The sequence below is a fragment of the Aquila chrysaetos genome, chromosome 25 (genome assembly GCF_900496995.4).
Source record: "Aquila chrysaetos chrysaetos chromosome 25, bAquChr1.4, whole genome shotgun sequence".
NCBI lineage: Eukaryota > Metazoa > Chordata > Aves > Accipitriformes > Accipitridae > Aquila > Aquila chrysaetos.
The window spans coordinates 8,360,381-8,387,927 of record NC_044028.1 but is presented as its reverse complement, the minus strand read 5'-3'; the positions used below and the strand labels follow the sequence as shown (position 1 = coordinate 8,387,927).

The following is a 27,547-nucleotide window of genomic DNA, read 5'->3' as shown; positions in this document are numbered from 1 at the left end:
TGTCTGTTTGAACAGTGGGTTTGCTGTATAATCCTGGGGCACTGGGTTAATGTGAACCTCGCTTCCAGTCTGTGGCCTGTGAAGGGTGCACCCCAAGTCTTCCCTGAATGGGGCTCTGAGGCCTTGCAAAAGAGAGAGAAAACATCCAGCTATCCTTTCCTACTTCTGTCCTCCAGCCCTGTGGTTTCTGTGTGACTCAGGAGGAAGGAGTTATCTTCAGTGACCCAGGTCTCACTCGGTTAAGGTTGCTAGCCCTTGTCGGCAGTGGAGATTTCCCTCAGTTTTGCCCGTAATTGCAGCTGTCTAACTACAACCTGCAGTGTACCATGGCAAAGCCACGGTTTGTATTGAAAATGCAGTTAGGGGAGGTCTACCCCTGTGACTGGGACAAATCCCTGACCTAGGCAAGGCTGGAGCGCTCTGAAATTAACTGTGAGTTTTTAAATCTCTTGTTATTACGAAAGATTTTGCTCTGTCCAAAGCATAGTCGAGATATTTTAAATCCTGTTTCACTGTTTTGCGGCCTTTGTCCTAACGCAGTTGGAGATGGTTTGTACAGGTAGCTTCCCTACAGTCGGCTCTTCCACGCTTTCCCAAATCTCACTTCTTTAGAAGGGGGGTTTTTCCTCGTCACTTGACATTCATTTTAGGGAAGTATCTTTCCCCTAATGAGGAAGTATTGCATTGCATTTGTGCTTTAAGATTTTTCTTCCAAAAATCTCATGTAATATTTATACCACTACAGTTACAGTAAGCGAAAGCTTTCCTCACAGTAGGAGCCGTCTTTAAATGTCACTGCAAACCATGAGCACTGCCCCTTCCAGATGAGTCAGGCACTGCAAACTGGAGGGAGGAGACGGAAAGCAAGAGGGCAGGGATCCTCTCACCATCATGTGATGCTGGCACTGGCTTGGATTTCAGGTCATGTAGTCTGTGTCCCTGTGCGTTTCAAGAATTCGTTCGCTTTTGAGGCGAATTGTTTAATCTCTTTCCTTTTTTAATGGGGTTTTTTCCCCTCTTCCTATGAAATTGGGGCTAAACCTTCCCTACTGCACAGGAGCGCTATCATGGGAGTTGCTCAGAGTTTGCCGTGGCGATAGGGGCCGTGTTGGTACCTGTAGTGAAGGACCAACCTGTGCATATTTCAAAAGCAAAAGATTTGGTGAATCAGACAGCTCTAGGGATGAAGGTATGGAGGGAAGAGGCCAGAGTTTTAACTGTGATGAAAGACATTTAAGATCCTTTCAGCATCTGGCCTGAGCTGTCCAACCATCGAGAACTTGGATTCAGAAGCAGCTGAGCCTGGTGAAAGCGCTGTTGAACTCCTTCCTTTAGTTTGCAGCACAGGAGAAAGCAGCATTCCCCCCTGCTTTCCTCTTCCTTCCCTTAGTGCTCTTTTAACTTTCGTGTTTCCTCAAACCACGTGAGTTTTCTTCTGCTTTTTCCTCAATCTCTTTTCAAAAACTTTCCCTCCTTTTGCAACATTCCCATTCTGTGCCACCACCCCCAGGGCGCTCTTTTTCCGTTAAGACTCAAGCGCGGCTCTTCCCAGTGGGGATGTAAGAGTTTGCAGAAGTCACTGCGGAACGCAGCACTATTTCATGCTGATTTTTGCTTTTTCCTCAGGCTGGGGGTTCTGTGTAAATGCAAACGCACATGCATACACTATATATATATATATACATATGTACACGTGGACACACACTGACGCTTTCCGTCTTCCCGGAGCTCAGCTGCAGTCATTTGGCTACTACATGATTCGAAGCGGCTCTCGGCATTATCGCAGGTGCAGAAGCGATGACCTTCCGCATCCCTCTTTCTGCCGACGCTCTGGGGGTCTTCCCGGGTTGAGCAGACCCTCCAGCTACCGCCGGCAGGAATGTCAGCTGGGACCAAGCCAATAACGAGTCCATCCTCGTCCTGCTCAGGCCGCCCGTTTCCAGCGGGGATTGCATTTTGGGAGAGGCGCCCTTGAAGGAAAGCGATGGTAAGAAGGGCACGTTGAAAATCCACCGTCGGCTCAAGTAGCGAACAACCGGCAGGCCCGGTGACTCGAGGCAGCGTGCCGCAGCCTGTCCCGCTGGCGGCTGCTCCGCCTCCATACCCGGGCAGCACGCGGAGCACGGCACCCTCCCAGCGCGGGCAGCGGGCCCGCGGCCCCGCTGCAGCCACCGGGGCGGGGCGGGGGGGAGCAGGGGGAAGGCAAGGCGGCTGACGGGGTGCCGCCGGCGGCTCCGTGCGGCGGGTTGCCCGCGCGGGCGGCGGCGCGGCCCCTTTAAGGCCGAGGCTTTCCTGCGCCTCTCGGCGAGTCACCCCGCGCCGCTGGGGAGCGGCGTCACGTGGGGCGCAGTCTTGTGACCGGCCGCGAAGCGCAGCGGGCGGGGCCCCGCCCGCGAGGTGCGGGGGGCGCTCGGGGAGGGGCCGCCCGCGCGCCAGGGGCCGCTCACCCGCTTCCCTCACCGCCGGTCCCTCGCGCCCGGCCCCGAATGCGCGGGGCGCCGCCGCCCGGGCGCTCGCGCCGCCGCTGAGCTCCGGCGCCCCCGGGCGGGGCGGAGGGGCGGCGCCCGCCAAGTTGGGCGCTGAGGCGAGGGCGCCGCTTCCTCTTCGCCCTCACGGCCCTCGCCGCGCCGCTCGGCTCCGCTCCGCGGGCAGGCAGCGCCGTCGCCGCCGCCGCCCCCAGCATGGACAACAAGCCCCTGCTGCAGGAGCGGCCCCCCGCCTACAGCCCCGCCGCCCAGGGCGCGGGCTACGACTACGGGCAGAGCAACTACGGCGCCATCCCCGCCCCGCAGCCCGGCTTCCAGCCGCCCCCGCCCTACCCCTACCCGGGCGCCGCGGCTGCCGCAGGTGGGTCTGAGGCGGCGGGGGAGGGCTGGCCGCCAGCTCGGGGCGGGCGGGGGGGGGGGGGGGGGGGCGGCGAGGGCTCCCCGGCGTGTGAAGGAGAGCGCCCGAGGGAGCCCCGCGCTGCCCAGCCCTGGGACGGGGGGCGGCTCTGGAGAGGCTCCCCCAACCGCCCCCCGCCTCCTCTTCCTCCTCCTGCCCCCCGGGGACGGGAGCGGGGGCGGCGCTGGCGGTGCCCCGGGGGCCGCAGGCCGGCCGCGGGCTCCGGAGAAGGGCCGTGGCCTGCGTCGCGGAGGGGCTGCCCGGGGAGAGCGGGGGAAACTCTTGAGCCTCCCTCGCGTGGGGCTTCCCCCTCAGGAGCGAGGCGGTTGGATCCGTGTCGGTTTTCACGCCGAAAACCAGCGCAGGGAGGAGGGTGCGCAGGGGATCCAGGTGTTCCAAGCGCCGCCTCCCTTTCCCCTCCTTCCCTAGGTGCCTCTGAGGTGTAACGTCGTGTTTGCGTTTTGCCCTCCCCAAAACACCGACTGAGTTTGCACGCATCCCTCAGATGTGCGGGGTTTCTGCCTCAAAACAATGGCGAAGAGGCACAGCTGCGCTAGCAGTAAAACAGACCCCAAACTTGCGCTGTTCTTTGCATGCGCTTCACTGTACTCTGGTTAATGTTTGTTTTTTCTGATACACTTCAGTAGTCTTGGAGAGACTTAAGCAGGTGAGTAGATACGGTACTTTTGTTAACTGAGTTAATACTAACCTCCGTCAAAGAAAGAAGTAGCCACTCGGGAAAGACCGTAGAGTTAAGGGAAAGCTTAAAAATTACAAAAAATATACACAGCAGACACCCCAGTCATCAAGCACTGGGTTGAATCTTGATGCCATAGCTTGTTTTTCTGCTAATAACTTGGAGCTTATTTGCCTACAATACAAATATTACTGATTATTTTCAGTTTAAGTAGTGAGGTTGGTGCGTTTTACAGTTGCATAACTTGATTCAAGAAAATCTGAGAACTGTGCCCTGGGAGAGAAGCTCAAATTAGGTTATACCTGGGCAAAGTGTACCTTGACTGTATGATCACCCTGTATACATCTAACCATCCCTTTAAAAAGCTCTTTTTTTTTTTTAAATGTTAATGCAGTAGTTAAAGACTTGTGTTTTCTAACTACAACTGTTAAAACGACACATTCACTAGCTACCAACATGGGTTTTCTGGAAGTTTGTGGGGATTTTTTTGTTCTGGTTTTTTTTTGTTGTTTTTTTTTTTTTTCTCCCCTGTGCTATGCAACCTGCTTCCTTTCCACTTGCATCTTATCACTCCTACCTCCCTCTCCAGTTATAAACTTAATATGTGGAAGTTAAGCTGGGCTGGAAACCAGAAGATTTATTCTGTTGCAACTAGTTCGTCTGCTGGAGTGGGACATACCTGATACGTAACATCGAGCAGTGAAAGCTGTGGTCATTGTTTGTTTAAACTGTTTTTCCCTGTTGCTCAAACAGCATTGAAACAAATTCTCAAAGTTAATTATTAGGTCAGTGTCCTTTTTAGATGGTTAAATTGTGCTAGATACTTGAGTTTATGAAGTGGCTTTGCTATCAGATGTGCTGAGTAGCGTGTTCCAACTCTGATTTTGATAGAGCTTCTTAAAGTGCTCAGTCAAGACTACATTTCTGTTTGGTTTTTTCCATGTTCTGTTTCCATACTTTTAAATTATCATCATTGTTCTTTGTGCCATACATGTGGTGATTGAGGTTTTTTTCTTATTTTAGGGTATGCTGTTCCTCCACCGACATCACAGCCAAACTATTCGAGCACGTACACCATTATTCAACAGCCTGCTACCACCACTTCTGTAGTAGTAGTTGGTGGCTGTCCTGCCTGCAGGTAAAATAGCTCTCTAGTTGAGAAACAAACCAAGTCTTGGGGTTTATTTTTTAAATTACAAGCATCCATATAGTTCCTTGGTTTTCAGTAGTTTTTCTTTGCGTGTGTGTATTAGAATTGAATGAATTGAAAAAGCACTAAAATTTAGCAGTGGAGTACTTTATGTAGGATGCGCTTGTCCTAATGGGCTCGTGACAACCACTATAATACAATAGACTTCATATATAAACATGAATCTGTTCTTTATGATGGAGGAAGATCTGTAAGTGGTATTTTTAATGAAAAGGCACTTCAGCAACAGATGTAAAAGGTCAGTTCTTAGGGGAGAGGATGACGGGAAGTCCTTTCTGATGTGTTTATGACTGGTGATAGTGAGTAGCATGATTTTATTGTGAAACTTTCTGTAATCTTTGACCACAGTCACTTCTGGTTATCTGGCAGTCCTGTGGAAGGGCTTCTGCTGCTGTGGTTTGTGTCCCCATTCCCAACATTCAGACTGTGCAAAACCAGGCAGGGTGATTGTCAGTATTGGCTGGAAACATCAGTATCCTATGGCTTTAAAAGATCTCTTACTTTAAAAGTCATTTTCCTGCAGAAGAACAGGGATATTAATAGATTTGATTCAGTGTTAATCTGATGAAGTGGTGAAAACCAGAAAAAGTGGTCAGCTGTTAGCTGGAGTTGCAACAACAGAACAACTTCCCCCTTGGAGATCAGCAGCCATAAAAAAAGGGAAGGAGGCACTCTGTTTCCACATCAGTGCCGTAAGTCAGCTGTAGTCCTTTTGCACTTCTCGGTCCTTCTCATCCCAGGATATTAACTAACGGGTGAGGGCAGCCAGACTGCTGGTGGTGCAGTTCAAACACTGGTGTGCCTGGCCAGCTCTGACTCAAATGCAAAATCATTCCCCTTGTAAATGTGTAGGAAACAGACTTGCTAGAATAACTGAAATGATACCAGGTTTCAGTGTGATGAATTTGATAGTCATAGTGGCAGAGGCTGTCCCCAGATGTCTTTTGGTTTTGTTAGAATTGGTGTTTGAGAGTCAGTACCTGCCTTCAAAGGTGGATTCAAATAAGAAGTACCTTGTGGTGCTATGTAAAAACAGGTGCCTGCTGAAATGCCACTAGTTAAGGCTGAAAAACCTGTACCAGCTAGAGGTATTGATCTAGAAGTTGCATGTTTTAAACAGTGAGGGAAAGTAACAACTGAGCTGTTCAGAGGATGTGGTAGATCCTGCCACCTGAGTAATTACATTAAAATGCTTATGCTTTAGCTCAACCAGAAGATGGGAAAAATGTTATGCGTTGCTTGGTAAAAGGCAGGCAGTGTGTTTATACAGGCCTTCTGGCCCTAAACACAATAAATCTCAAAAACATTTTACTATAGAAGTGGTCTTTGCAATTACTTAAGATTGGTAGACTCTTGCTGCTATTCTTAGGGGTTTTTTGGGGGGTGGGTTTTTTTTGGTTTTTTTTTCTTTTTTCTGGAAGTTATTCTGTGATGTTCTAGGAGACACCTTTGAAACAATCATTTGCAAGTATAATATCTAACTTTAGCCAAATTTGGGAAAGTGAGTTATCTTTTGTAAGGTGTTTTTAACTGACCTCACTTTTCTTAAGTCATCAGACTTGCTCTGCTGGAGGTACCAGTGCTCTGTACATTGTAGACTCTTTCCTAAAGCAAAATACCCTCCACAAAAACCTTGTTTACTCTTGGATCCTCAGGTTTTGTTTTACACTGTGAAAAAAAAGAAAAAGTTGTGAGGAGATCTATGACATGTTGATTACTATGAGGCATAATACTGCACTGCTTAAACTGTAGGACTCTTCTCAGCACTTCTGAAATACTCTTAATCGGTGAATCCCAAAGACAAGTAACTGTATCTAGTAATGGTGTGCCATAGTCGTCTTTGCAGTATCACTATGTTTTCTCCTAATTGTCTTTAGAGGAAGAGTCAAAGTGTCAGGATAGGAGAGCAAAATCTCAGATTGCTAGTCTTTTGACTAGTTAAGGAATTGATAGTCTGGTACTTCAAGAGAAAGGACATGGAGGCTGGGTGTGAAGTGTAATATTAGAAATACTCATGGGAACCTGAAAGGTCAGAGTTCATGTTCTGGAAGGTTACATTGGCTGCTTCTCCTAGAGAAAGAGCTCATAATCCTCTTTGACTTCTCAAGACCTTAAACGTAGTTCTAATTTACTTCCTTGGCCTAGAAACCTGTGTTATGAAGAATGCAACACGCAGCTACACTCTGAATACAACACTGAGTAGAAAAGTTGTTGAAAGGGCATTGATAAACATAAAAAGCTATTAATGGCGCACAAAAAACTTTGTTATTAAACTGCCAAGTCAGTCATCCTGTTACTGTTCTGATTTGATGCTGTGCATTATCGTTAGAGAAGCCAGTCTGCTTTAGACCATGAGGAAAAAGCCTCTGGCACAGCCCTGTGGCTGTGGAATAATGTAACTGATAGAGTAGGCTGAAGTCCATCGAGAGGATTTCCATCATTAGAAATACAAACCAGTCTTTTGCACTATGGCATGTATGAATGTTGCTAATTGAAATCAAAACCATTTCCAACTTAAACTATATGGCGTTGAGGAGAAATATGCAGTATTGGTCTGTTATTTGGGTAGGAGTCTATTTTATTGCAGTCACAAATGATCTTGGGATTAATAAGCTAGCTACAGTACAATCGATCTTTAGGCTTGATTTATGATATGAAGTCATAAAAAGTACTCCAGAAGTAGCCGCTCTACAAGTAGGTAGGACGCCTGTGGTCACTATGTAATTGCTTTTTTCTTCTGTCTCTGAAGCATTGCTGCATCTGAGGGATGACTCTCATGTCTTGCAAGCTGTACCTCTTGCTTAGAGTTATTCATTAGTCAGATTATTCTCATTCATCATTGGTCAATGTTGCTTTCTAATTACAGACTTCAGTATTAATGTATGTTCCATCCTTCCTTGCATTAGTAAAATATCTTGGGTGGTTGTAGTCCTGTTGTCTGTCTTAGTGTGAGTTCTCCCAACCCTGCTGTACAGAGAATTAAACTGAGTTGCAGAGTCTTGTCAGCTTTATTGCTTGGAGTTGACATCTAAGGATCGGCCGAGTCCTGCTTTTAAACTATTTTATGTTCCCAAGTACAGATTGAGTCATTACAGCCACTAACTTTGGAGATCCAGCCATGTAATTATCTTTTTAGCTTGAAGAATGCAGTCTGGCTGCTTCTCATTTGGTCACTTTCATTTTCTTTTTCTCCATCTTGCGTTGTTGGGTAAAACAAACTGCAAAGGAATGTTTGCTTTCCTATTACTTAACAGAAGAAAGATCCCTTTAAAAGTTGTGAAAAATCTCTTGATCTGATGTTTGCAAAAGATGGTTCTTTCAAAATCTGGGACAGAGCCTGTGATGAGCCTTGTTGGGTTTTTATTTTCCTGTTTAACAAGTATTCAATTGCTTGGAAGAAAGGGTGAGGGAAAGGACATAACGCCGCTGCATTGTGGCACCTTTCTCTTCTGACAGTTACAAAACATCTGCTTGAGAAGTATTGTAGTGGGTCCCAAATTATAACAACACTCAAGCTTCTTCCAGGACTGGAAGATGAGGCAAGCTTGTTTATTCTCAGATCTCTTACAGCCTTCTCCCTGGCACAGTTTTTTGGGGTTTTTTTTTGGTTTTTTTTTTTTTAGTTTGTTGGGTTTTTTTTTTTTTTTTTTTGGGTGGTGGTGGTTTTTTTTTGTTTGTTTTGTTTTACTTGACAAAGTAGTAAGTTCTCAGGTTTTATTTGAAATTTTGTTTTCTTCAATTAAGTGCGTGTCTCCTGAGAGAATCGACTGTGGGAAAATTGCATCTAGGTGATCAAGTCCTCCAAAATTTCAGTCTTCTGGCTTTACTTCAGTTATTTCAATCACAAATACTGTGTGTGGTTTGATAGAAGGCTGTTCAGGATAGAGGTTTTCTGTAGTTATTCACAACAACTATATTTAAAATTCATGTAAATATTCTTAATATAATTTCATAATATGTACTGGTTAAATATGTGAGGAATTAAAAAAAAACAACAACAACAAAACCTAGATATTTAGAGAGCATGTCTGATATTCTGGGGAAAACCTGCAGATTTTTAGTTTCTAACAGCAGGCTGACATGCTGGAGAGCCTTTTGGGTCTTGTGAGTGAAGCCAACTTTGAAATACCTTTCCAAGACTGCTATAAAGAGGAATAGATAGAATAGCTATAATAGTGCAGCAGCTCCCGACATTGTTTTTTGTCACAAAGATGATCAGCCTGTGTTGGGAATCGGTGTAGCTCACTTATACTACAGTACGCAGCTTTCTGTAAACGTATGCTGTTCAGGCAGACTGGGGCGTTCATCCCCGCTGTGCGGTAATTTGGTGGCTGGAGCAGTTAGGGCATGAAATTCAGCAATAACTTATGCACATGATTGCAAAGAAGGCAGCCTTGATACAGCAGACTTGAGCAGATGCCACGAGTCTGCCATTTGGAATTACTGACAGGATAGCTGTAACTTTTTTTTTTTTCCCCTCAGCCTAACAGCAGAGGCACGCAGCTGCTTAGCAGGAAGTCTGTTACCTAAGCCCAGAAGAGAGGAGGTGGTAAGCCTGTTAACAGGGTCCCAAGTGAGAACAGCATACCTCTTGCTGTTTCTGAGGATTTTAGTTCTACTGGTCTGAACCAATTTGTGGACAATAATCAAAACACGTTTTGCTAATAATTCAGACTTTATGCAATTAATAAGGTAAAGCAGGAATGTATTCCCTAATGGGACCATATGAAAATGATAATTTGGTCCCTAATGCCCAGTCTGTCACTGGGCCTGAGTTGATAGCTTTTTTTTTTTAATTAGTGTCACCATTTGTCATGGGGTCTGTGTTCTGGTAATTAGGATTTCTTTGTAGCAATGAGTTGCTATGGGTGAGAGGAGGAAAATGGTCTTGTTTGTTGGTAACCAGAGGTGATACTGATCTGGCTGTGTATGCAGATAAGCGAGGAAAAACCACACCAGGTGTCAGTCTAGTTTGTCATGGATAGATGTCCGCCACCTACAGAGAATTTTAACTGGCATGCTTAGCCTCACTTGTGAGGCTAGGCTGTTGGTGTGAAGCCATGAAGATTGTCTCAATTAGTGTGTTCTCAGAACTGGAATTAAAGCAGTGGTGCTACTACATTAGAGAAGGCTGGTGATTTATAGGCATTTCAGGAAAGACAACAACTAGATACAGGCTGTTCCCATTGCCAGAATTTCTGTGGCTCTGCTGCCAGCCCTCTGTATAGGAAGTGGGGCCTAAAGCATAAGGAAGCTCAGATAAATCTGCAAATACTGTGGTGTCTCTTACTTGAAGGTGACTTTTAAAGATAATTGCATTTACATATATGTACGTCTTGTGTTGAGGAGGGCAAACCAGTGGCTATGTATAGATTTGGGCTTCTTTCTGTGAATACGGATCAACATCCATTCAATATGCCTTGAAGCTGAGGCTAGAGGAGCTGGCATCTCTCTTCATGGAAATTAAAACTGTAAGGGTCCCGTGCTTACTCAGTAGTTGCATATATAATTGTCAATTCTTTTTCTTCTGCTGCTTGCAGGTGAGATTTAAACATGCTTAACCTGGCTGCTGCTGTTGCATTAGCTAGGACAGACATAAAGAAAAGCTAGCTAAGTTTGTTTTTATGTTCAAAATTAAAGATTTGGTGTGCAGCTTCCAAAGTCTGTGCTTGTCATTGGTCTCGTGTTTCCATTGAAATCTAAAGTTAAAGACTTAACCACCCTCAGTGCCAGGAGAGATGGGATACTGATTTGAAAATTCCACTTGCTTGATCAGTGAGGGAGTATCTGTGTAGAAGACAGCTGGATACACCCTTAAGTGAAGTGCAGTTTCTTTTCAGGTGTTGCAGTGCTCTTTGTACAGCCAAACTGTCTCTGATTAGCTGGTGTGACCTTTTGAATTCATTTGTAAGGGATGAAAAATGCTGATAAGCACGCATTTAAATACTGTGATGCAGTGTTAAGTCTAAAAATGCACGTGTCAAATTGTCCTGATGCTGTGTTTGCAGATCTCACTATTGGCCCTCTGATCTTGAGCATTTGACTTAAGATATTAATGTTTTAAGACTGATTTTCAAGAAGGGGATTGTCTGAAAAGTAATTTGGTTTTAAATACTTGTCAGTGGGAATAATTGACCTTAGTTACGGAGTTGGCAGCTGCAGTTATAGCTTAAATCCAAGATGCTGCTTGCAGTATAAATAAACCTTTCCACTTTATTTTTAGATTGGGAGTGGTGCAGTTACAATCAGCTTTTATGTGGTTTACGCTGTAGAACAAAATTTATGTTTGGTTACATTAATGAATCTACAGTTTGAATATGGAGTCTCTAATTACTCCGCAGCGCAGGTAAGATATACACAAGAAAAACCTAAAATATTCATATTCTCCTTTATAAAAAGTATTTTTTTTTCCTCCTTCTAGATTTAGTAACTGGCTAAGCAGTGATTGGATAAGTGTTCATCTAAAATTAGGTGGTGACACAAATCGACAGAAGCCAAAAAGTGTTTATGTAGCTAATGCTGTAGTAGTAATCACACTGCTATAGACAAGATAGGAACTGGCTCTGAAATAACAGGTATGTTATAGTGGAGGTCATGCAGATACAGTTCTGGTAAGCTTTCCAAATGAGTGTCACTTGCAGCTGACTTGGTCTGCTGCTTGGCTGTACTGTGCCTGGTCTTCCTCTGTCGCTGACCCAGCAGTGCTTCCTGTGGCTTGCTTTGTCCCTTGCTGGTCCTTTTCCCTGGGTCTGGTGTTGAATATGGATGGCGTGTTTTTTTTTAATTGGCATTTTGCATTACCACAAAAAACTTCTTGAATAACTCTGTTTAGGGGGAAGGGAGTTTAAAATAAATTCTATTTAAAGTGTCAGGGACATCTGCTGAGCAATAGACTTGGGCCTTGCAAGCTGATTAAGAGGGCTAATTGATTCTAATGGGTTAGACAGCAGCCATCTATGCTTGGGTTTGCATCTACTCGGGGCTGACCAGAAGTACCCTGATTGATCCCTCTCTAATGTTTAATTAGTGTGTTTATTCTTTAAGGTCAGATCAAAATTAGGCTGCTTATACTCTTAACTAAACACACTGGCTTACTTGTCACAAAGGTAGACTTCAGGGCAGGAACTGAATATGGAATTACTAAGAGACAAGGAGAAGATTTAAAAACACTAACAAAGCAAGAGTTGAATGGCTGCAGGAGGGGAATGCTCAATGTGCGTGAATGAAAAAGATGGCATTAGTGTAATAGCAAAACAAGGCAGGAAATACAATAGCCTTAATGTGCTGTGTACTGCACTTAATATGTCTTTTCCAGAGTAATGTTATTTTTGGTGTCATTGAAATGCCTGGAAAAGGGACTTTGCCTTTCTTGGATAGATCTGTAGTACCAAAACTTGCCTAAATCTTTAATTACTTAGAAGCATCTAGATTGTGTCTGAGCCTCTCAGCGCATATAGTACGTTACTGGGTTAACCTGTGAAGGGGGAAAAGGAGAGGCCTCACCTCCTGAGCTTCTACTGCCAATTTTTATTTGGTCTGAGGGTGCTCAGCATTTCATGGATTTCCACAAGTACAAATTGCCATATTCAACTTTTGCATCCAGGCTTGCCAGTTTTGGTTGAACGCTAGTGTCTTTTCTATCCCTGTATCTGTAACCAGTCTGGCGCTCTGAACAGTTTTGAATCACTTTGCATTTCAGTCCTATTAACAGATTCTTCCCAGGAGATGGCACTTCTCGTAGCATATCTTTTCCCTGGTGAATGAAGTCAAGGGTATGAGAGCCTTGTTTACTGACTCCATTCTTTAATTGCAGTCTAATTTTGAGGGTCACTTGCAATGTAAGTTTACAGTTGTAGTGTCCAGATATGCCCTAGGCAAAGAGGTTGTACGGCAAAGAAATTACGCTAAAACTTTCCTGTTAACCTTAAGCCATGCTACCTAACCCCGCCTCATACACAATAATATGCTTAGGTAGGACAGCTAGTTGGAAATCTCTGGAAGCAAGGGTTAATATGAGGCTCTTCAACTCTGCTTTAAAAGTCAGTCTAATAAAAGCATCTCTGCTTGGGTTAGTATGCTCTGAACTCGACCTAGCAAGTAGATTTTGACTTTTGTGGCACAGGCTAATGGTGTAACAGCTGGTTTGGGATTAGGACTTGGAAGTTGGGTAGGAAGGGTAAGTTAATGGGAGCTACATTTGCTTTACTATTTTTCCTTCCTTTTGACTCTCTCTCATTAATCCACATTTTTTTTTTGTTTTTTTAAATGAGGAACAAAGCTGTATACAGTGGTCTGGATGAAGCATTAATAATCCAGAGTATATGGGAAAAGCTTACTTCATCATATGCCACTGTATGATATTTGCCTTTTTTCTAGTAGTGACAGTGACTGCTGTTCTGTTTATAATTTTTCAATAACTCCTTCCATATTTCTTTCCCCATCAGTATTATCCCCTCTCACCATTTTCCCCAATGATATTTCACTTTGCTGGGGAATGCTCTGTGGTGAGAGGGGAAGGGAAGCAGGCACCGCTCCCATGGGCTGATGGGAGTCCTGGGGTAAAGTTCTTTGTAGCAGAACACTAGAGACAGACTAAAAAGAAGTATTAACCAAGCTGAGCAAATCTAGCACCTGTAGTTTCTCCGAGTGCTGTTTGCTGAGGTGATGCAGGGCAAGTGCTGCGAGTCAGTGACTAATGCACCAAGACAAGGGTGAGTTTTTGCTTTGCAGCAGAAATGGCCTGGCTCCTCCTTGTCTGCTGGCATACAGTGTAATTTGTCAGCACTTTTGGTGTAGAAGTAGAAATGCATTGCATGCCAGGTGGAGTGTGTGACACCTTTCTCTCTGACCCTCATAAATCCACTGGACATACTTGTCATCAAGCCAGCAGAAGTGTAAACGCTAACTGATGGCACACAAAACTCTGCTCATCATTCCCACAAGAAATGCTTGTGGTATCAGCTGGACAGATGTAGGCATTGCCAAACCTGACCTACAAAAGAGAACTCTGGTAAACTGTATCACAAAGGCAGTAGTGCTGTTTCCAAGAAACTTGCTCTTGCTGCTGCTAAGCATGTCTGTATTACACGGTCAGTATTAAAACTTGTAGAAATACCAGAAATGAAAGTGGGATTCTGTGTGTTAAGTCCATATGTTCTGTAAGTCTGCAACTCATTGTAGTGAGAATTGGTAATTTGAATCAAACACAAAACCCTGGCAGGTAAGCTGGAACAACTCTGGTATGGCAGTCTGTTTAGGTGTTGTCAGTGGAGACTGTCGTATCCTTTTGGAGATGTAAAGAAATCTATAAAGAAGAAAGTTCCACTGTTACCTTATGCTTGATTCCTTAAACATCACTTTTGCTTCAGTTGGAGAATAGATACTGCTGATACTGCAACCACTGCACGAAGTACTCAGTAAATGTTAGGGTTTTTTTAGTACTTCTAGTATTAACAATAGTATCTGTGGGTGACATGCCAGAACCATTGTCCTTTACAACATGTGCTGACTGTATCAGTGTGCTGAATATGGAAATTCCATCCTGGAGAAAGGTGGTTTTATGAATTTGGGCAGTACCATGGATACTTTTAAAGTTTTTAGGCCAATGTGATATCTGGATTTGTGATTTCATGATAGAGGTATGGGAATAGGAGCTAAAAGGTACTGGAGAGAGGTGTGAAACTTTTTCCATGTTTGAGGAAGCTTTCTCGAAGTGCTTTGGAGCTGTGGGGAAAAAATGGTGGTACCTACACCACTGAAACTAACTCTACAAAACGTGTTCCAGTTCTGGGAAAAATGGTAGGATCTGAAATCCTGGAGAGTTTGTTGTAAAAGCAGAACATTTCTGCAGAGCTGATCTCTCATTGTTCTTATCTCTCTGGACACACAGATGTCAATGTTCCAGAGTAATCTTGCTTTATTTTGCCACAACAATGTACTTGCACTGATAGATGGAGCTCTGGTAGTGTGCATGCCTGACTTACAAGGAACAGAGGGGTAATGTTATGCTGAGTTGGTAGGAGTGGCCACAATGAACAGCACAGGCTACGAAAGTCTGAGTTTTGGGACACTTGTGTGCTGAGACTAGAATCTATGTGGTGATTTGAGCATTAGTCTACATCTTTTAAGCTGTTGCCTTAAAGGAGTGTTATTTGAGGATATGAAATTATAAAACTACTGCTGCGATCAACTGTACCCTGATAATACTTTTATACCAAATTGTCCTGGTTTCAGCTGGGATAGAGTTAACTTTCTTTTTAGTAGCTGGTATAGTGTTATGTTTTGGATTTGGTAAAGTTGACTTCTATCATAAGGACTCTAAACAGAAATAAAGTAAGTTCATCAAAAGGAGGGGACTGATGTTGAAAGCTTAAGCTGAACATGAAGTTGCATAAGCAGCAGAATATGAAGAACACTTTGAAAAGCCTTTGGTGGCTTATGATGGTTGAGGGGAAGGAGAATGGTTCTTAAGTTTAAGCAAGTTGTAATGTTTTAGCCAATTGCAGTAAGGAAATGGTCTTTGAGTCTGCATCTTCCTTCCTTTGCTCTGTTTACATGTACAATAGGTTGTCTGTGACTGCTCTGTAGGGAAACAACAGCTTGTTGACCTTGGCACCTTGCTTGTAGCATGTATTTCAAGGTCACTTAGCTCTGTTTCTGTTGACTTTCACTGTACCAGGGAATCTAAGAGGACATGTTCAAGTGTTTTGCTAAACTCTAAATTTTGACGACTTAGTATAGCTGCTCAAATTTCTTAAGTCTTGATATTCAGGCTTTACTGTCTGTCTTAATTTTGGGGGATGTTTTAGATACAGCACTTCAGAAAGAAGTCAGGGACTGAAATTCAGGTAAATTTCTGCTGTCACAGAACTGTGCTGAAACAGAATTTCTCATGTAGGGTGGTCATTCAGTTATGACTCAGCTGGAGCCAAATGACATCAATAGTAGGTTCTTCTACAGTTCTAAAAGGACATCAGTTTTTGGAAGTAGAAACTGGGAACACCTACTGAGGGTTATTTTAATAGTGAAGTGTGTTTGGCCTTTGGACTTTTCTAGCTACCAGAAATAAACTTGTTAAACAGCTTATGACAGTAGTGCTATGCCTCTGAGCTGTTCTGGTGACTTAGGAAGTCTGAATGTGAGTAGTTAGCACAGTCCTGTACACACTTACTTAACTGGCACCTTCCACAACAAGGTGCTGACATTTGAAGTACTCTTTCACTGTAAATCTCCAGTTAGAATTTTTTTTTAAGTCCTCCTTATCCTGCTAAATTGGTCAGAGCCCTGAATGCCCAGCGCACCTAGCCCTTTGCATGTTAATTACATTGACTTGTGCTCTCTGAAGAAAGATATGCCAGCACATCTGAGGGAATGTGCTGGCAACTGCAGGAACCAGACATTGTCAAGTTGTGTATTAATTTGAAGTAACAGATTGAAACAAACCTATTTCATCTTGCTGTCTGCAATGGTTTTACCTTGCTTAGTAAAAGCATGAGCTGGACGTTTCACCAAAAGCCCTTAACCAGCATTACACAACTCTGTGCCCATTCAAACCTTTCTCTTAGGAAGAAGCTGAGAAAAAGCACCAAATCATCAGATCAAAACATTCAGAAAACAAGGATTATTTTTTCTGAAAAAGCACTAGTGCACATATACTGTGGGAGACTTGAGGTTGAACAAACTGAGAGGGTTCACCCCAGGACTATTGTGGAAACTAGGAAGGCAAACCATATGACACAAGTGTGACTGCTGCCTGTTGTAAAAGACCTAAAAAGCTGAGAAATGGGAGTTGTTTGGTGTGCAATAACCAGTATAACAACACTAGTGCAGTTAAGTCTTTAGCACTGTATCATTCCAGAAGAGTCAGTAAATTATTTTAAAAGCAGGCTTCTTTTCATTTTCATGAGAGTAAACTTCAGCGACACTAAGGTTTAGTTCTAGAAAACTGTATCCTTGCCTATATGGAAAAGCTTGACCCCAAGAAGGGCTAGCAAGGAATAATGTTTGATACTTCCTTACAGTGTGTGATGCTTTATTCCTGTGTAGTTACTTGGCAAGTTTACTTGAGCTCGGATGCAAGAATACAGGAGAAGAGTCATAACTTTCAGATTCTTTAGGGACCAGAGATGGCTGCAGAGGCACAAGCTTTCGTGTTAAAGCTTTCCAAATTGATAGTGCGTGTGACTTGTTCCCATTGTATAGCAGGTGCTACACCTGCGCATGTTCTTTGGTGTTCTTGCATTAACCAATATTTGGAGTTGATAGAAGTGCTCAGAGGTGTGGTGGCTATGTTTTGATCTAAGTACCAGTCCTGGATTGTAGTGACAGAGAAATGGTTGCTGTCTGGAACTAAACAGCTAGTTTGAATTAAACCTTGTAGACTTCTTAACTACAGTCTGATCACCTACAACTTTCCTGTTTTTCTCTAAGTGGTATAATTCAAAATCTGCTGCTGCAAGCTATGAAAAGAAAGTCCTTTTAAAGAAAAAAAACCCCAACCAAACCCAAAACCTCTTTGTACTTTATCTTGCTATATAAAACAAGTGTTTTTTAGTGACTGCCAGATCGCAAAGTGGTAACTTTGGGGCAAAGTTGGTGGGTGTCCTTGACTAAGTCTGTTTTCCATTTTTACAGGGTTGGCGTGTTGGAGGACACCTTCACCTGTCTTGGTGTTTTGTGTGCCATTGTATTCTTTCCAATTGGGATTCTGTTCTGTCTTGCACTGAGGCAGAGAAGATGCCCTAATTGCGGGGCAGCTTTTGGCTAAGGGGATGAACGTGGATGTGCTTATGGAAGCTACAACTGTTAGCATACTCTTTCTAATGTAAATGTCATGTACAATCATTTTATTTGCTTCAGACCTGTTTTGTAAAGTGTGAAGAAATTTAGTCTCTTGCATGTAATTTAAACTTAATCTTTTATGAGCATGTGCATTGCAAAACATGAAAACCCAACTTGTTTTCCATGTTTAGTGGCACCTGTTGAAAACTAAATAAAACTGCTTTTCCTTTTGCAATCCTCAACTTGTGGCTGGATTATTAAGTATGTGACTAATGTGTCTGATTACATGTAGTCTGAAAGTGGAGTTTGTAGCTAGGATTACTAAGAAGGATAAATATTTGCCAGAATCCTTTTTTTTTTTTTTTTTTTTAATCGTAAGACATGGTTTACAGCTCTACTTGTTTAAGCACTTCAGATGTTTTTGAGGAAAGGGTTGCAAGTGCTGTGTGTGCTACCACTATGCTAGTGGACAGTCTCTGTCTTCTGAAGGCACTAGTAATAACAAACAGAAAAAGCTCTATTTTAATTAGTGAAGGTTTTGGTTGTGGGGACACACATGACCTCCACGGGCTGCAGTGGCAGTGTCCTATCTGCTGTAGCAGAAGCTGCTTAACACTGTGGAACTGGTATTAGTTCACAGACACCAGTAACTTCTGTCTGCAGCAGGGCACTTTTCTCTAGAAAGAGAGGCTGTGGCACTGCCAAGTATGGGCTGCCCCAAGTAAAGATTTTTGCATTTCAGATTATTTCCTTCTGACACTATATTATTGAAAGCTTATACAGTCTAGGTTGACTTGCCTCTAATATGCTTTAGAAAACTGGCTGAGGTATAAGTTACACTTCTGGAAAGTTGGTGTTTCAAAATGGGATAATGGATATTTTTGCAAGGTTCCATAGCAAATGAAGTGTCCTCAGCCTTGAACTTGAAAGGCAGTGTGAGAGAAAGAGGTGGAATGAGTGGACTCTACCTCTGCAGCCATTACATGCTCATATACTGTCTTTTTGGTATCAAGTAACTGAAAGGCATTTCACAACTTGAATTCACTGTTTATAGTAATAGAAGCAGGCACAACAAAATGAATAACCATAGGATGCTGTAAGGAAGCATGTACATATGTGAAGTAGAATGATTTAGAGTAAGGATTAAGCACTGGCAGTAGTTACAATACAGACTTCATACAGGAGGTGGGAAGTATCACCCAAACTGTACATTGATAAAGCACTCCACGCTGATGCAGCATGGAGAGTCAGTTTCTAACATTCTAGGCTAATTTGTGAGATGATTATTACTGTAGGAAAACTCTTTTCAGACAAGCTAGCTCCATTGGATTTAGAAGATCTGGGCCTGAGGTAACAAACTGTACAACTCTGCTTGTGACTGAAGTTAAAAGGTGTATTTCACTTAACTCAGATACTATACTATGCTAGCATTTAGGCCATTGCTAGGCTCCTTAACCAAAAATTTGCAAGCTTAATCTGTTTTTCTGTTGTGGAAGGCTGCAGTAATGGAATAACTTCAAAGGCAGCTTTTTATATTAGAATTTGAGAAAAAAATTCATGGCACTTTTATTATGACTTTTTACAAGACTAAAGCTTGACAACATGTTTAAAAGAAGTAGTTATTGAATGTGTTGATACAACATTAGACTTAAACTAGGTTTATGTTAACATTTGAAACTTTGTACCTGAACATTAAGCAAAGCATTACAAATTGTCTATTCTTAAAGGATAAATATTTATTTATAACCTAGGGTGTCTGTCTTGAACAAAATAATGTATCATCACTTTATACAGGTAATTCTCTATTCTGGAATAAGGCAGTTGTTACATTGTTCTGTTTGGAAAAAAAAATCATCTTATTTAGCAAGTGGCATATGCAGGCTTATATTTTAGAACTTACCATTGCAGTTTCCAAATAATGAATGCCAAAGATTCAGATTTGTGAGCTATTAGTTATACTGGTTTACTAGAGCATCCAAACTATCTCCAGTATTTTCACAATTCCTACTACAAGAAAAGGCATATTGTAAAATCAAGCCAAAGTGCTCAAACATTAGCCCAAAGCAATTGCCTCATTAGAAAGTATAGGTTTAAAAAAAAAAAAAAAAATCAGAAATCCATTCCAGTATGATTCTATTGTACAATAATTACATTTAAATAAATTTTTAGAACAACTTTAGATAGTAATTGTCATTACTGAAAATGGTGTTTATAAGGAAGAAGTACATGTGTGTGGACTGTATATTCATCGAATAATTGGTGCTGATCTGTCATTTGTTACTGTTGGTCTGAGTTTCACAGTTGCAAAAGGATTTTCTCCACTGAAAAGAAATGCACAAAGTTACTAGAAGGCTTGCTGCAATACAAACCCAAATTTAAGCCATGCAGTTTCTTCATCCAAGTTGTCTGAAGACTAAGTTATGGATTTAGACTAAAGGATTCTGTGCAACTCTTAGTTTAACTTGAATTTTCAAAACAAGCTTATATATGAAGACTCACTTTGCAGTAATCCAAAATTTGGGAAGTTGATACCCAGTTAGATCTGTATGTTTTTTTTAAATAGCTCCCAGTCTTCAAAAGACTTTTGTTTATAACCTTCAAAGACATAGTTTAAGTCCTGCTCCCTGTCAAACTATTGGAGAAACACTTTTCTGAGAAGGGCCTAATGCAATGTATTTTACCTGATGCCACTCTTCAGAGAAGTGCAACCAATTTTAGCCATAATGTTTTACCAATGCCTAGGAAAGGTCACAGAGTAGTTAGGAAGAAATATCCTTATTCCTCACAGAGTAATTTGGAAGAAACAGCCTTATTTCCCCTCACAATCAATCAATACAATAAATAAGCCAATATAAAAATCAACACAAGTAAATTAGTGTAAAAGCTTTAAGAAAAACCCCATACCTTAGAAAAGGTGGTTTTATAATGCCATTCATATCAGGTTTCTGTAAAAGAAAAAGAAGGTATTTACTTAGATTTACAAAAAACATGCTACAGGTGGTCTCACTAGCCTGCTAAGGAGGAGAGACCCTGTCATTCAAGCAGGCCAAAATATTTAGCTATTTAGAATAATTATTGTATAGTTCAGTTGAACTGTGGAGAGGTATAGAGGGGCGAATTATCTCAGAACATCAAAATTAGGAAGTTAAAAGACTGCGTTAGCATTTGTTGGTTTGGGGTTTTTTGTGTGGTACCCCCCCCCCCCCCCCCCCGGTTTAAGATCGCTGATCACCTGATGTCTAGGTCAGCATTTTATAGGTTAAAATAGCAAACAAAATGTCACTGCAACAGCCATCAACCAAAAGAAAAAGGACAGAACTACTTGCGGCACAAATATCATACCATATTGTTTCTATAGCATAATTTATAAAGTGCTAGTTGTCACAGCAAAATGCCAAAACTAGTCTTGGAGCAGATCTTACAGAGTGAACACAGTCAGTGCATCTGTAAAGTCATGAAGTTAAAAAAGGCAGCAGCCACATAATGATATATTTAAATATTAAAAGCCTGAAGTGAGGGCAGATTTCTGATCAGTATCGTGTAGAATTTTTTATACAACCTACTGTGTTGAGCTATCATTGATTTACAAAGTACAAGTTCCAGTATCTCCTGTGACTTTTGTGAATAGTGCTGGTGAGTAAAAAAGGCAAGAAAACAGCTAATGGCATGTACATATATAATTTGTATTGTTCGTATGGGAGTGATACAAAAGGAGGAATAGTTTTGCATAGCTATTGCTAATATTTCCTTATAACGAAACTGTCATGCCTAAGTGTACAATCTGAAAAGACTTGTTTTTGTAGCTACAGTTTGCACCGTATTTCTGTGATGGAGTGTACATCGTTCCTGTGAGGTTAAGCTAACCCAAAAGGTGGCAGTGTGGCTCTGGCACAGTGCTACTACAGGATGCAGTGTTTCAGGTGTGTAAAATGGAAAACTGTTGCAAAGTACTACCCTTCGCAAGCCTGTTGTGCTACATGGAAGTTTTGGCAAACAGCTCATTTCTACTCCCTCCCCCCCCCCCCCCCAACTTTTAGTAATAATCGTACTTAAAAATTACATATTTCAAACTGCAAACTAATTGCAGTGCTTCTAATAGGTGTCAGATAAAGTTCCAAGTGAAAATTTGAATGTACATTCTTGCATGTAGAAGCAGGAATATGCAGTCACCTTTTATGTAGCAGCTTGACTTGTACTAATCATTCAGTCTGTATGGCCATTTTGTTTTCAATACTTAAAATTTCACTGCTGAACAAAGGCCTGCAAGCCTTTCCTTTTCAGGCACACCATCTATTGTACCAGGAGTTCCTAGCTGTTCTAGCACTCCTAGTTAGCCATACTAAAGACAGCAGCACAGTACAGTGATACTGAGACAATTTAATGGGTTCAGTTATTTTTAAGTAAATGTGACTTACTATAGAGCTTGTCACAGGGCAAAGAACTCGCTGTACTGCTTGCTTGGCAACTTCCACAGGCCAATACATCTTTTAACTATTGCAAACATAATTACATTTGAAGGACATGTTGATCCCATAGGTCTCAACAGCTAGCCATGGAAGCAGCGAACCAATGTATAAATCTGACATTACATAATTGTTAAGGCTCATTGCTTCTGTATCCAAAAATGAAAACCACAAATGTGTCAAAATATAGATGCTTGTCTTCATAATCATTTTAGAAGTTCCCAGATATTTGATTTGAAAGTGACTGAACACTAAAATTTAGATCTTATTTCTTGATACTCATTTCATGCATTGGAAAAACTTTATTCCTCATAGAAAAACATTGTCCTAGAAACACATCACTGCACAAATTATATACTTCCTACACAAGAAGGCTCATTAGTGATAAATAAAACCACTTACTTGAATGTGGATTCCAATATGCTATATTCAAATATATATATGCTAATATTAAGACTGTTCTGACAAAAAAACAATCAGCTAATCTTTTAATAGGAATATTTAGATGAAAAAAATATCCCCAAACATTACTACTGTAGTCTAAATGGGGTAAGATCTAACTGAGAAGAGAGCTTCACAAGTCTCTGTCGAGCAACTTTCATCCTTTTCTTTATGAAAGGCTCTTAGGTCTGCTTCTAGTTCTTCATGTGTTTTAAGGAACACAGATTTTCCTGGAATGGGAAGCACCAGCCTTTTTTCCCCTCCTTGCCAGAGAAAAGATACTTTTGTTTCAATTTCTGCATCTGCAAGAGGTATTTTGGCAGAAGTTAGCAGAAGTGCAACTCTGTGTTGTATCTATCGCTGCTCTTCTGAAATAGCTGTAGAGTTGGCTTTACAAAGCCAAGTACAGCTGGAGGGAACATTTCTGAAAGGCCTGTATAGCTGAACCTCCAGCAATTTTTCACATTTTTTGTATTTGTAAAGTTGAGGTGACCTGTTCCTTCTTTTAAGAACTAGATACAAGTCTGTGATGTGATTACAAAAGTGATTTCTTTGAAGACACACTATTTACTCAAGAAAGAAAATTAACCTTTCTTTTCCTCCCATTTGTTACAATTCTGTCTTTCTCCATGCTTCTGAAATGCAGATAATAGTTTAAAATTCCGATGTTACTGACAGTTTATGTAATTTGTGTCATGCTTCTGTCTTTCCAATGGTAGTTTTTTTTCTAGAGTGATGTATTGGAAGTTAGTTACATTTTTGTTATTATTAAATGAATGTTTCTATTTTTACTTACTTAAACACAGTTCATTCTCTTTGCTTGTCAATATAACAAAGACCTGTTAACCCCCTCCAATGCCTAATACCTCTAAGTAAAACAATGCTGTAGATATACCTGACATCCTAATAGTAGATTTAAATGAAACAGAAGGAAAGGAGGCTTCTTTAAAGACAACCATTGTTTCTTCATGCCCTTCCATTTTACAGGAGTAGCATTACAAATTTTCTGTCACCCTTTGACCTTAAATGGACTCAATCACCATTAATCAAAATGTGATCCAACAAACTTTCAGTTTCTGCTTTTTAAGCTTCTTTAGTTAATTTTACTTCCATAAAGTACAAATTTACAAAGGTCACTTCAGTTTCTACTGTGCAATTCAACAGATTACTTAGAAAGCAGAAACATCTGTCAGAAGGACAACCCAAAATTTGTTTAGATGTTATATTGATATACAAAATATTTTAGTCATACCAATAAATAATAAAATGTAAATTTTTTAGCTACCGGCAGCCAACTATAGGATTCCTGACTTCCAAGAAGTTTGCAATGGTATCTGCTAATGGAACTTTGCATTTTACTCTGGTACAGTCTCTCAATTTTAGCAGTGACAACCTAATTTTATATAATATATAAAATCACAGAAAGTTTTTTCCCCATCAAAATGTGATCTCTGCTTCAAGAGGCTTTTTGAAGAAAGTCTCAAAAACATTTATCACTATTAGATACACATCAGCAAAATATTTAAACAAGCAGCAAGAAAAAGACTAGTAAATGCTTAATTTCATTAGATTAGTTTTCATTTTGAATCAGTTTGAATGCTGACTTAATAGCAGAAATACTAGCTTTATACAGCATTATCTATTAATAAAAATGTATTTCCACTCAGCTGTGGTTTTGCTGAATATAGACACTAGTTAGTACATATATCCCTCAGCGACATCCAAAAAAACAACACTAACTTTCATGGGGTTGTGTAAAGCATTCCTGAATACAGAGTTTAAGCTGCTTTAAATCCCCTGTCCCCCTATAGCTCTAAAATCACTTAAGATGATGGATTTGTACTACTTCCTGTGAGAATTTCTTTTCACGTTTAACAGATTCCATTCCTGAGAAGTTTGCTATGCAGAGTAAGTCTCCTAGTACTCTTAGTTATATCCCTGAACAATTCTTCTCCCTTCCTATTACTACAGATGAATTGAAATGCCAAAAAAAATTATACTCTTGAAGACAGCTGCATCGAAGGGCCACTGAAGCACAAGTAGCTAAAGTAGAATATTCTGGGGCCTCATTTAAGAGCTCGGCTAAGTAGGTCAAGAAAAGTAAGCAAGGAAAAGTGTTTGGATTCATGGTATTGATTACTTACTGGACCTGCATTTTCTGGTCTGTCAGTTGGCGTTTTAACAGTAGTACCTTTGGAAGACTCCATTCTTTTATCTGTTTGCAAAGACCCCAGATAGTCTGGCGGTGGGAGGACAACATCACCTTTTTCCACAAGATTTACAGAACTAATACTTCGGATTGGTGCAGGGCTACAAGACAGAACCCAACAAATAACATTTTCAGTTCCTATAATACACCTCTCTCACTTATCTTTAACCCAGGAAAGTAAAAAGTGCATGAGCTGAAAGTTAATAAAGGCGTACAATCCCACTGAAGTCAGTGGGACTCAAAGTTGGGGTGAAGCTAATTCTTGGGTCTTTGTGCAACCATTAAAACATGTTAATGTAATCAAGGCATCATATTACTGACTGTTAGAAAGTATTTACCGTGTATGTTACTGAACAATGAAGAACATGAGCAGAAAAAGTAATATTTTTAATAAATGTTAGAGAAGATTTGGGCATTTCTGCAAGTCCCACCCAAAACGTTACCTTGGCACTGGGACAAATGCTTTTTCTTCTGCTGGTTCTTCTAGTGGTCTAGTATACGATGATGGAAACCATCCTTTTCTGTAATGGGAAAGGTTTTCAATTTCATATTATATAAAATTGGAAAGATCTTTCAAAAGACAACAGTGGGCAAAACAGTAGAGTCAAACTGAGATTTAATTTTTAGACCTGATTTCTGATGATACCAAATTAACGTACAAAATCTCCCTAAAATAACTGCAGCAATTTACCTTACAGAAAGAGTCCAAGTCCCCAGTCAATGACAGCCAGCAAAAAAGGTGGAAAACCACTTACTAACAAAGGGCTAACAAAATCTGATGAGACACATTTTTCCTACATGTTCCAATTGGGTAATACATTCATTATCTTACACTTTAGTTGTGTCATGTTCCCCGTAAAGCCAGCCATCCTTTTCTTCAGCTACAAGAAGTGTGATGATATCCCCCTGTGCAAAGCTAAGCAATGTTTTGTTACTTCCAGCAGTATGTGGGAAGATTGTCTTTACTTTTTGCCTTTTCATTATATTTAGCCCTGTGGCAACAGAAGTTGAACGTGATAAACTGGCATCATCTGAATTCTCTGTCAAAAAAAGAAAAAACAAAGCAAAAAAAAAAAAAGGCAAAATTAGCCACACACTAACAAAATTAAATACAATTAGTCATGTGACAGGAAAAAAAAAGTAGATAAAAGAATACTCAAGTGCAAATCAAGTTCTGAGACTTGGTACTGCTTTGGTTTCCACTTAAGACACCTCTCAATTATCTGCCAATGTTTCTTATCACCATGAAGTTCTTAATAGCATGTGCATTTATATACACCCCCTGCCCCATCACAGTAGTTGAACCAACAGACATAAAAAGTTATGTAAGTTTTAACTTGCTACTTCTTTCCTCTTTTGGCATGAAAATGCTAAATGTTCACAGCCGTAAAAGACCTTTGAAAGTTTTCCATTCTAAAATAATCTAACTGTATGAAGTCCAAGATTTCATTTTCAAACGTGCCTAGCACTCAACTTCAGCTGAATCGATGAGAGTTGCAGATACATGGCACTTTGCAGACACCAGACCAGAAGACAACATAAAGAAGGTCTCAAAATTGTATGTTATTTGACCAGTACAATATACTGTAAACGCATTTTTAAGGAAGAAGTGCTGGAATTGCTATTATCACACTGAAGAGTTCTGCATTTCTTATGTTGTGATCTAGGCTTAGTTCTTTCCCTTCCTTCCCTATAGCAGAGAAAGTAAAAATATGAATCTATTAGAAACTTAGAAAACAAATCTTAAAAGGATTTTACATTTCAGGAAAGAAATGCAAGACTTGGCTCATTTTGTCCCATGTGCATTCTTCCCTAACTGCTACATGCCCTTAAAGGAAACCAAAGCGAGACTGTAATAGTAGTTTATGTTTACTTGTGTGCACTGCAATAATCACTCAGATTTATCTTGTTCAAAATTATAGAATGTATTCTTCTGATAAGATTGGAAGTCACAAGAGCAGTTAAGCTGGGTTAATCAGGGACACACAGAAAGTGATTAAAATAGAATAAAATACCTGTCTTGACCTGCATTTACTGCAAACAATTCTCTTCTTACAACGCATACTTCTCCTGTTAGGCAACTTACATAAATACTTTGTAAAGACCATTTTCTACTCCTCTATACATCCTGGAATTCACATCATCATAGTAGTCAAGAAGTCCTAAGATAATTTCAAACACTATAGCGTGTCATTTACATTTATATAGTTTGCAGCAAAGTGACACTTACCTGCTGAATTACTTAGTTTTTCGGAAGATGTCTTCGGAACCGTTGCAGGATTGTTAAACATATCAACTAGTGGACTAGTGTACGCCCTACCTGTAGGAGCAGGGGGCACCTTTGATGCATTTTCATGATGAGAGTAAAAATCACTTCCAATCTAGAGTCACAAAAACAACACTATCACAATACTGAGCAGACAGTGACAACTTATTTGCAACGTTAAATTCTGGAAAGCAATGCTTAATTATTCCCAAATGATACATATTTAGACCTGTCAGAAAGTCCTCATGTTCCTATGAAATTGCTGATAGAATAGTTTGTAAAAGGCTTCTGTCCCTTGATAAACATTTGTTAGTGGGAATGCTATGATTGCTTTTTTTTTCCCCACAAATAGCACAGTTACACCTAGATAATCTCCAGATTTTTTAAAATTTTTTTTAAATTTTTTTTTTAGAAATTTACTAATATCATTTAGAAATTCAACAATTAATGGTGACACAACATACAAGTAGGTAGAATTTAGAATTTAACCTGTACTCTAATAAGAATCATGGAGGGAAGAAGGAAGAAGGAAAGAAAATAGAAAATAACATTTTGTTTAATTTTATATTGAACTACTGAGTATGTAATTACTATTACT

At 40.8% G+C, this 27,547-nt stretch overlaps 2 protein-coding genes across 3 annotated transcripts in view; one reads left to right on the top strand and one right to left on the bottom strand.

Moving 5' to 3' along the window:
• The first annotated feature begins 2,418 nt into the window (after nt 1-2,418).
• On the top strand, nt 2,419-17,812 carry BRI3 (brain protein I3). Of its 2 annotated transcripts, none has more exons than XM_041120341.1 (3): nt 2,419-2,847; nt 4,604-4,718; nt 9,273-10,338. In XM_041120341.1, exons 1-3 carry the CDS (start codon nt 2,682-2,684, stop codon nt 9,415-9,417), a joined length of 426 nt encoding a protein of 141 aa, XP_040976275.1. In that variant the 5' UTR covers nt 2,419-2,681; the 3' UTR covers nt 9,418-10,338. The 2 variants fall into 2 exon arrangements, with proteins under 2 accessions (XP_040976275.1, XP_029857917.1); XM_030002057.2 differs by lacking the exon at nt 9,273-10,338 and adding an exon at nt 17,424-17,812 and having other exon boundaries at nt 2,448-2,847.
• Nucleotides 17,813-17,957: 145 nt separating this feature from the next.
• The window catches only part of BAIAP2L1 (BAR/IMD domain containing adaptor protein 2 like 1), a 44,349-nt gene continuing 34,759 nt past the window's right edge, over nt 17,958-27,547 (bottom strand). The window contains exons 9-14 of the mRNA XM_030002056.2: nt 26,914-27,064; nt 25,516-25,723; nt 25,127-25,204; nt 24,619-24,784; nt 20,475-20,515; nt 17,958-19,891 (exon numbers count right to left, since the gene is read on the bottom strand). Coding sequence (XP_029857916.1) covers nt 19,816-19,891; nt 20,475-20,515; nt 24,619-24,784; nt 25,127-25,204; nt 25,516-25,723; nt 26,914-27,064 — 720 coding nt within the window. The 3' untranslated portion in view covers nt 17,958-19,815. The remainder of the gene's footprint in view (nt 19,892-20,474; nt 20,516-24,618; nt 24,785-25,126; nt 25,205-25,515; nt 25,724-26,913; nt 27,065-27,547) is intronic.

Coding starts and splice junctions, on each gene's coding strand:
- BRI3 (XM_041120341.1), top strand. CDS start 2,682: ATGGACAACAAGCCCCTGCTGCAGGAGCGGCCCCCCGCCTACAGCCCC. Junction 2,848..4,603: donor GGGCGCCGCGGCTGCCGCAG/GTGGGTCTGAGG, acceptor TTCTTATTTTAG/GGTATGCTGTTCCTCCACCG. Junction 4,719..9,272: donor GGTGGCTGTCCTGCCTGCAG/GTAAAATAGCTC, acceptor TTTTCCCCTCAG/CCTAACAGCAGAGGCACGCA.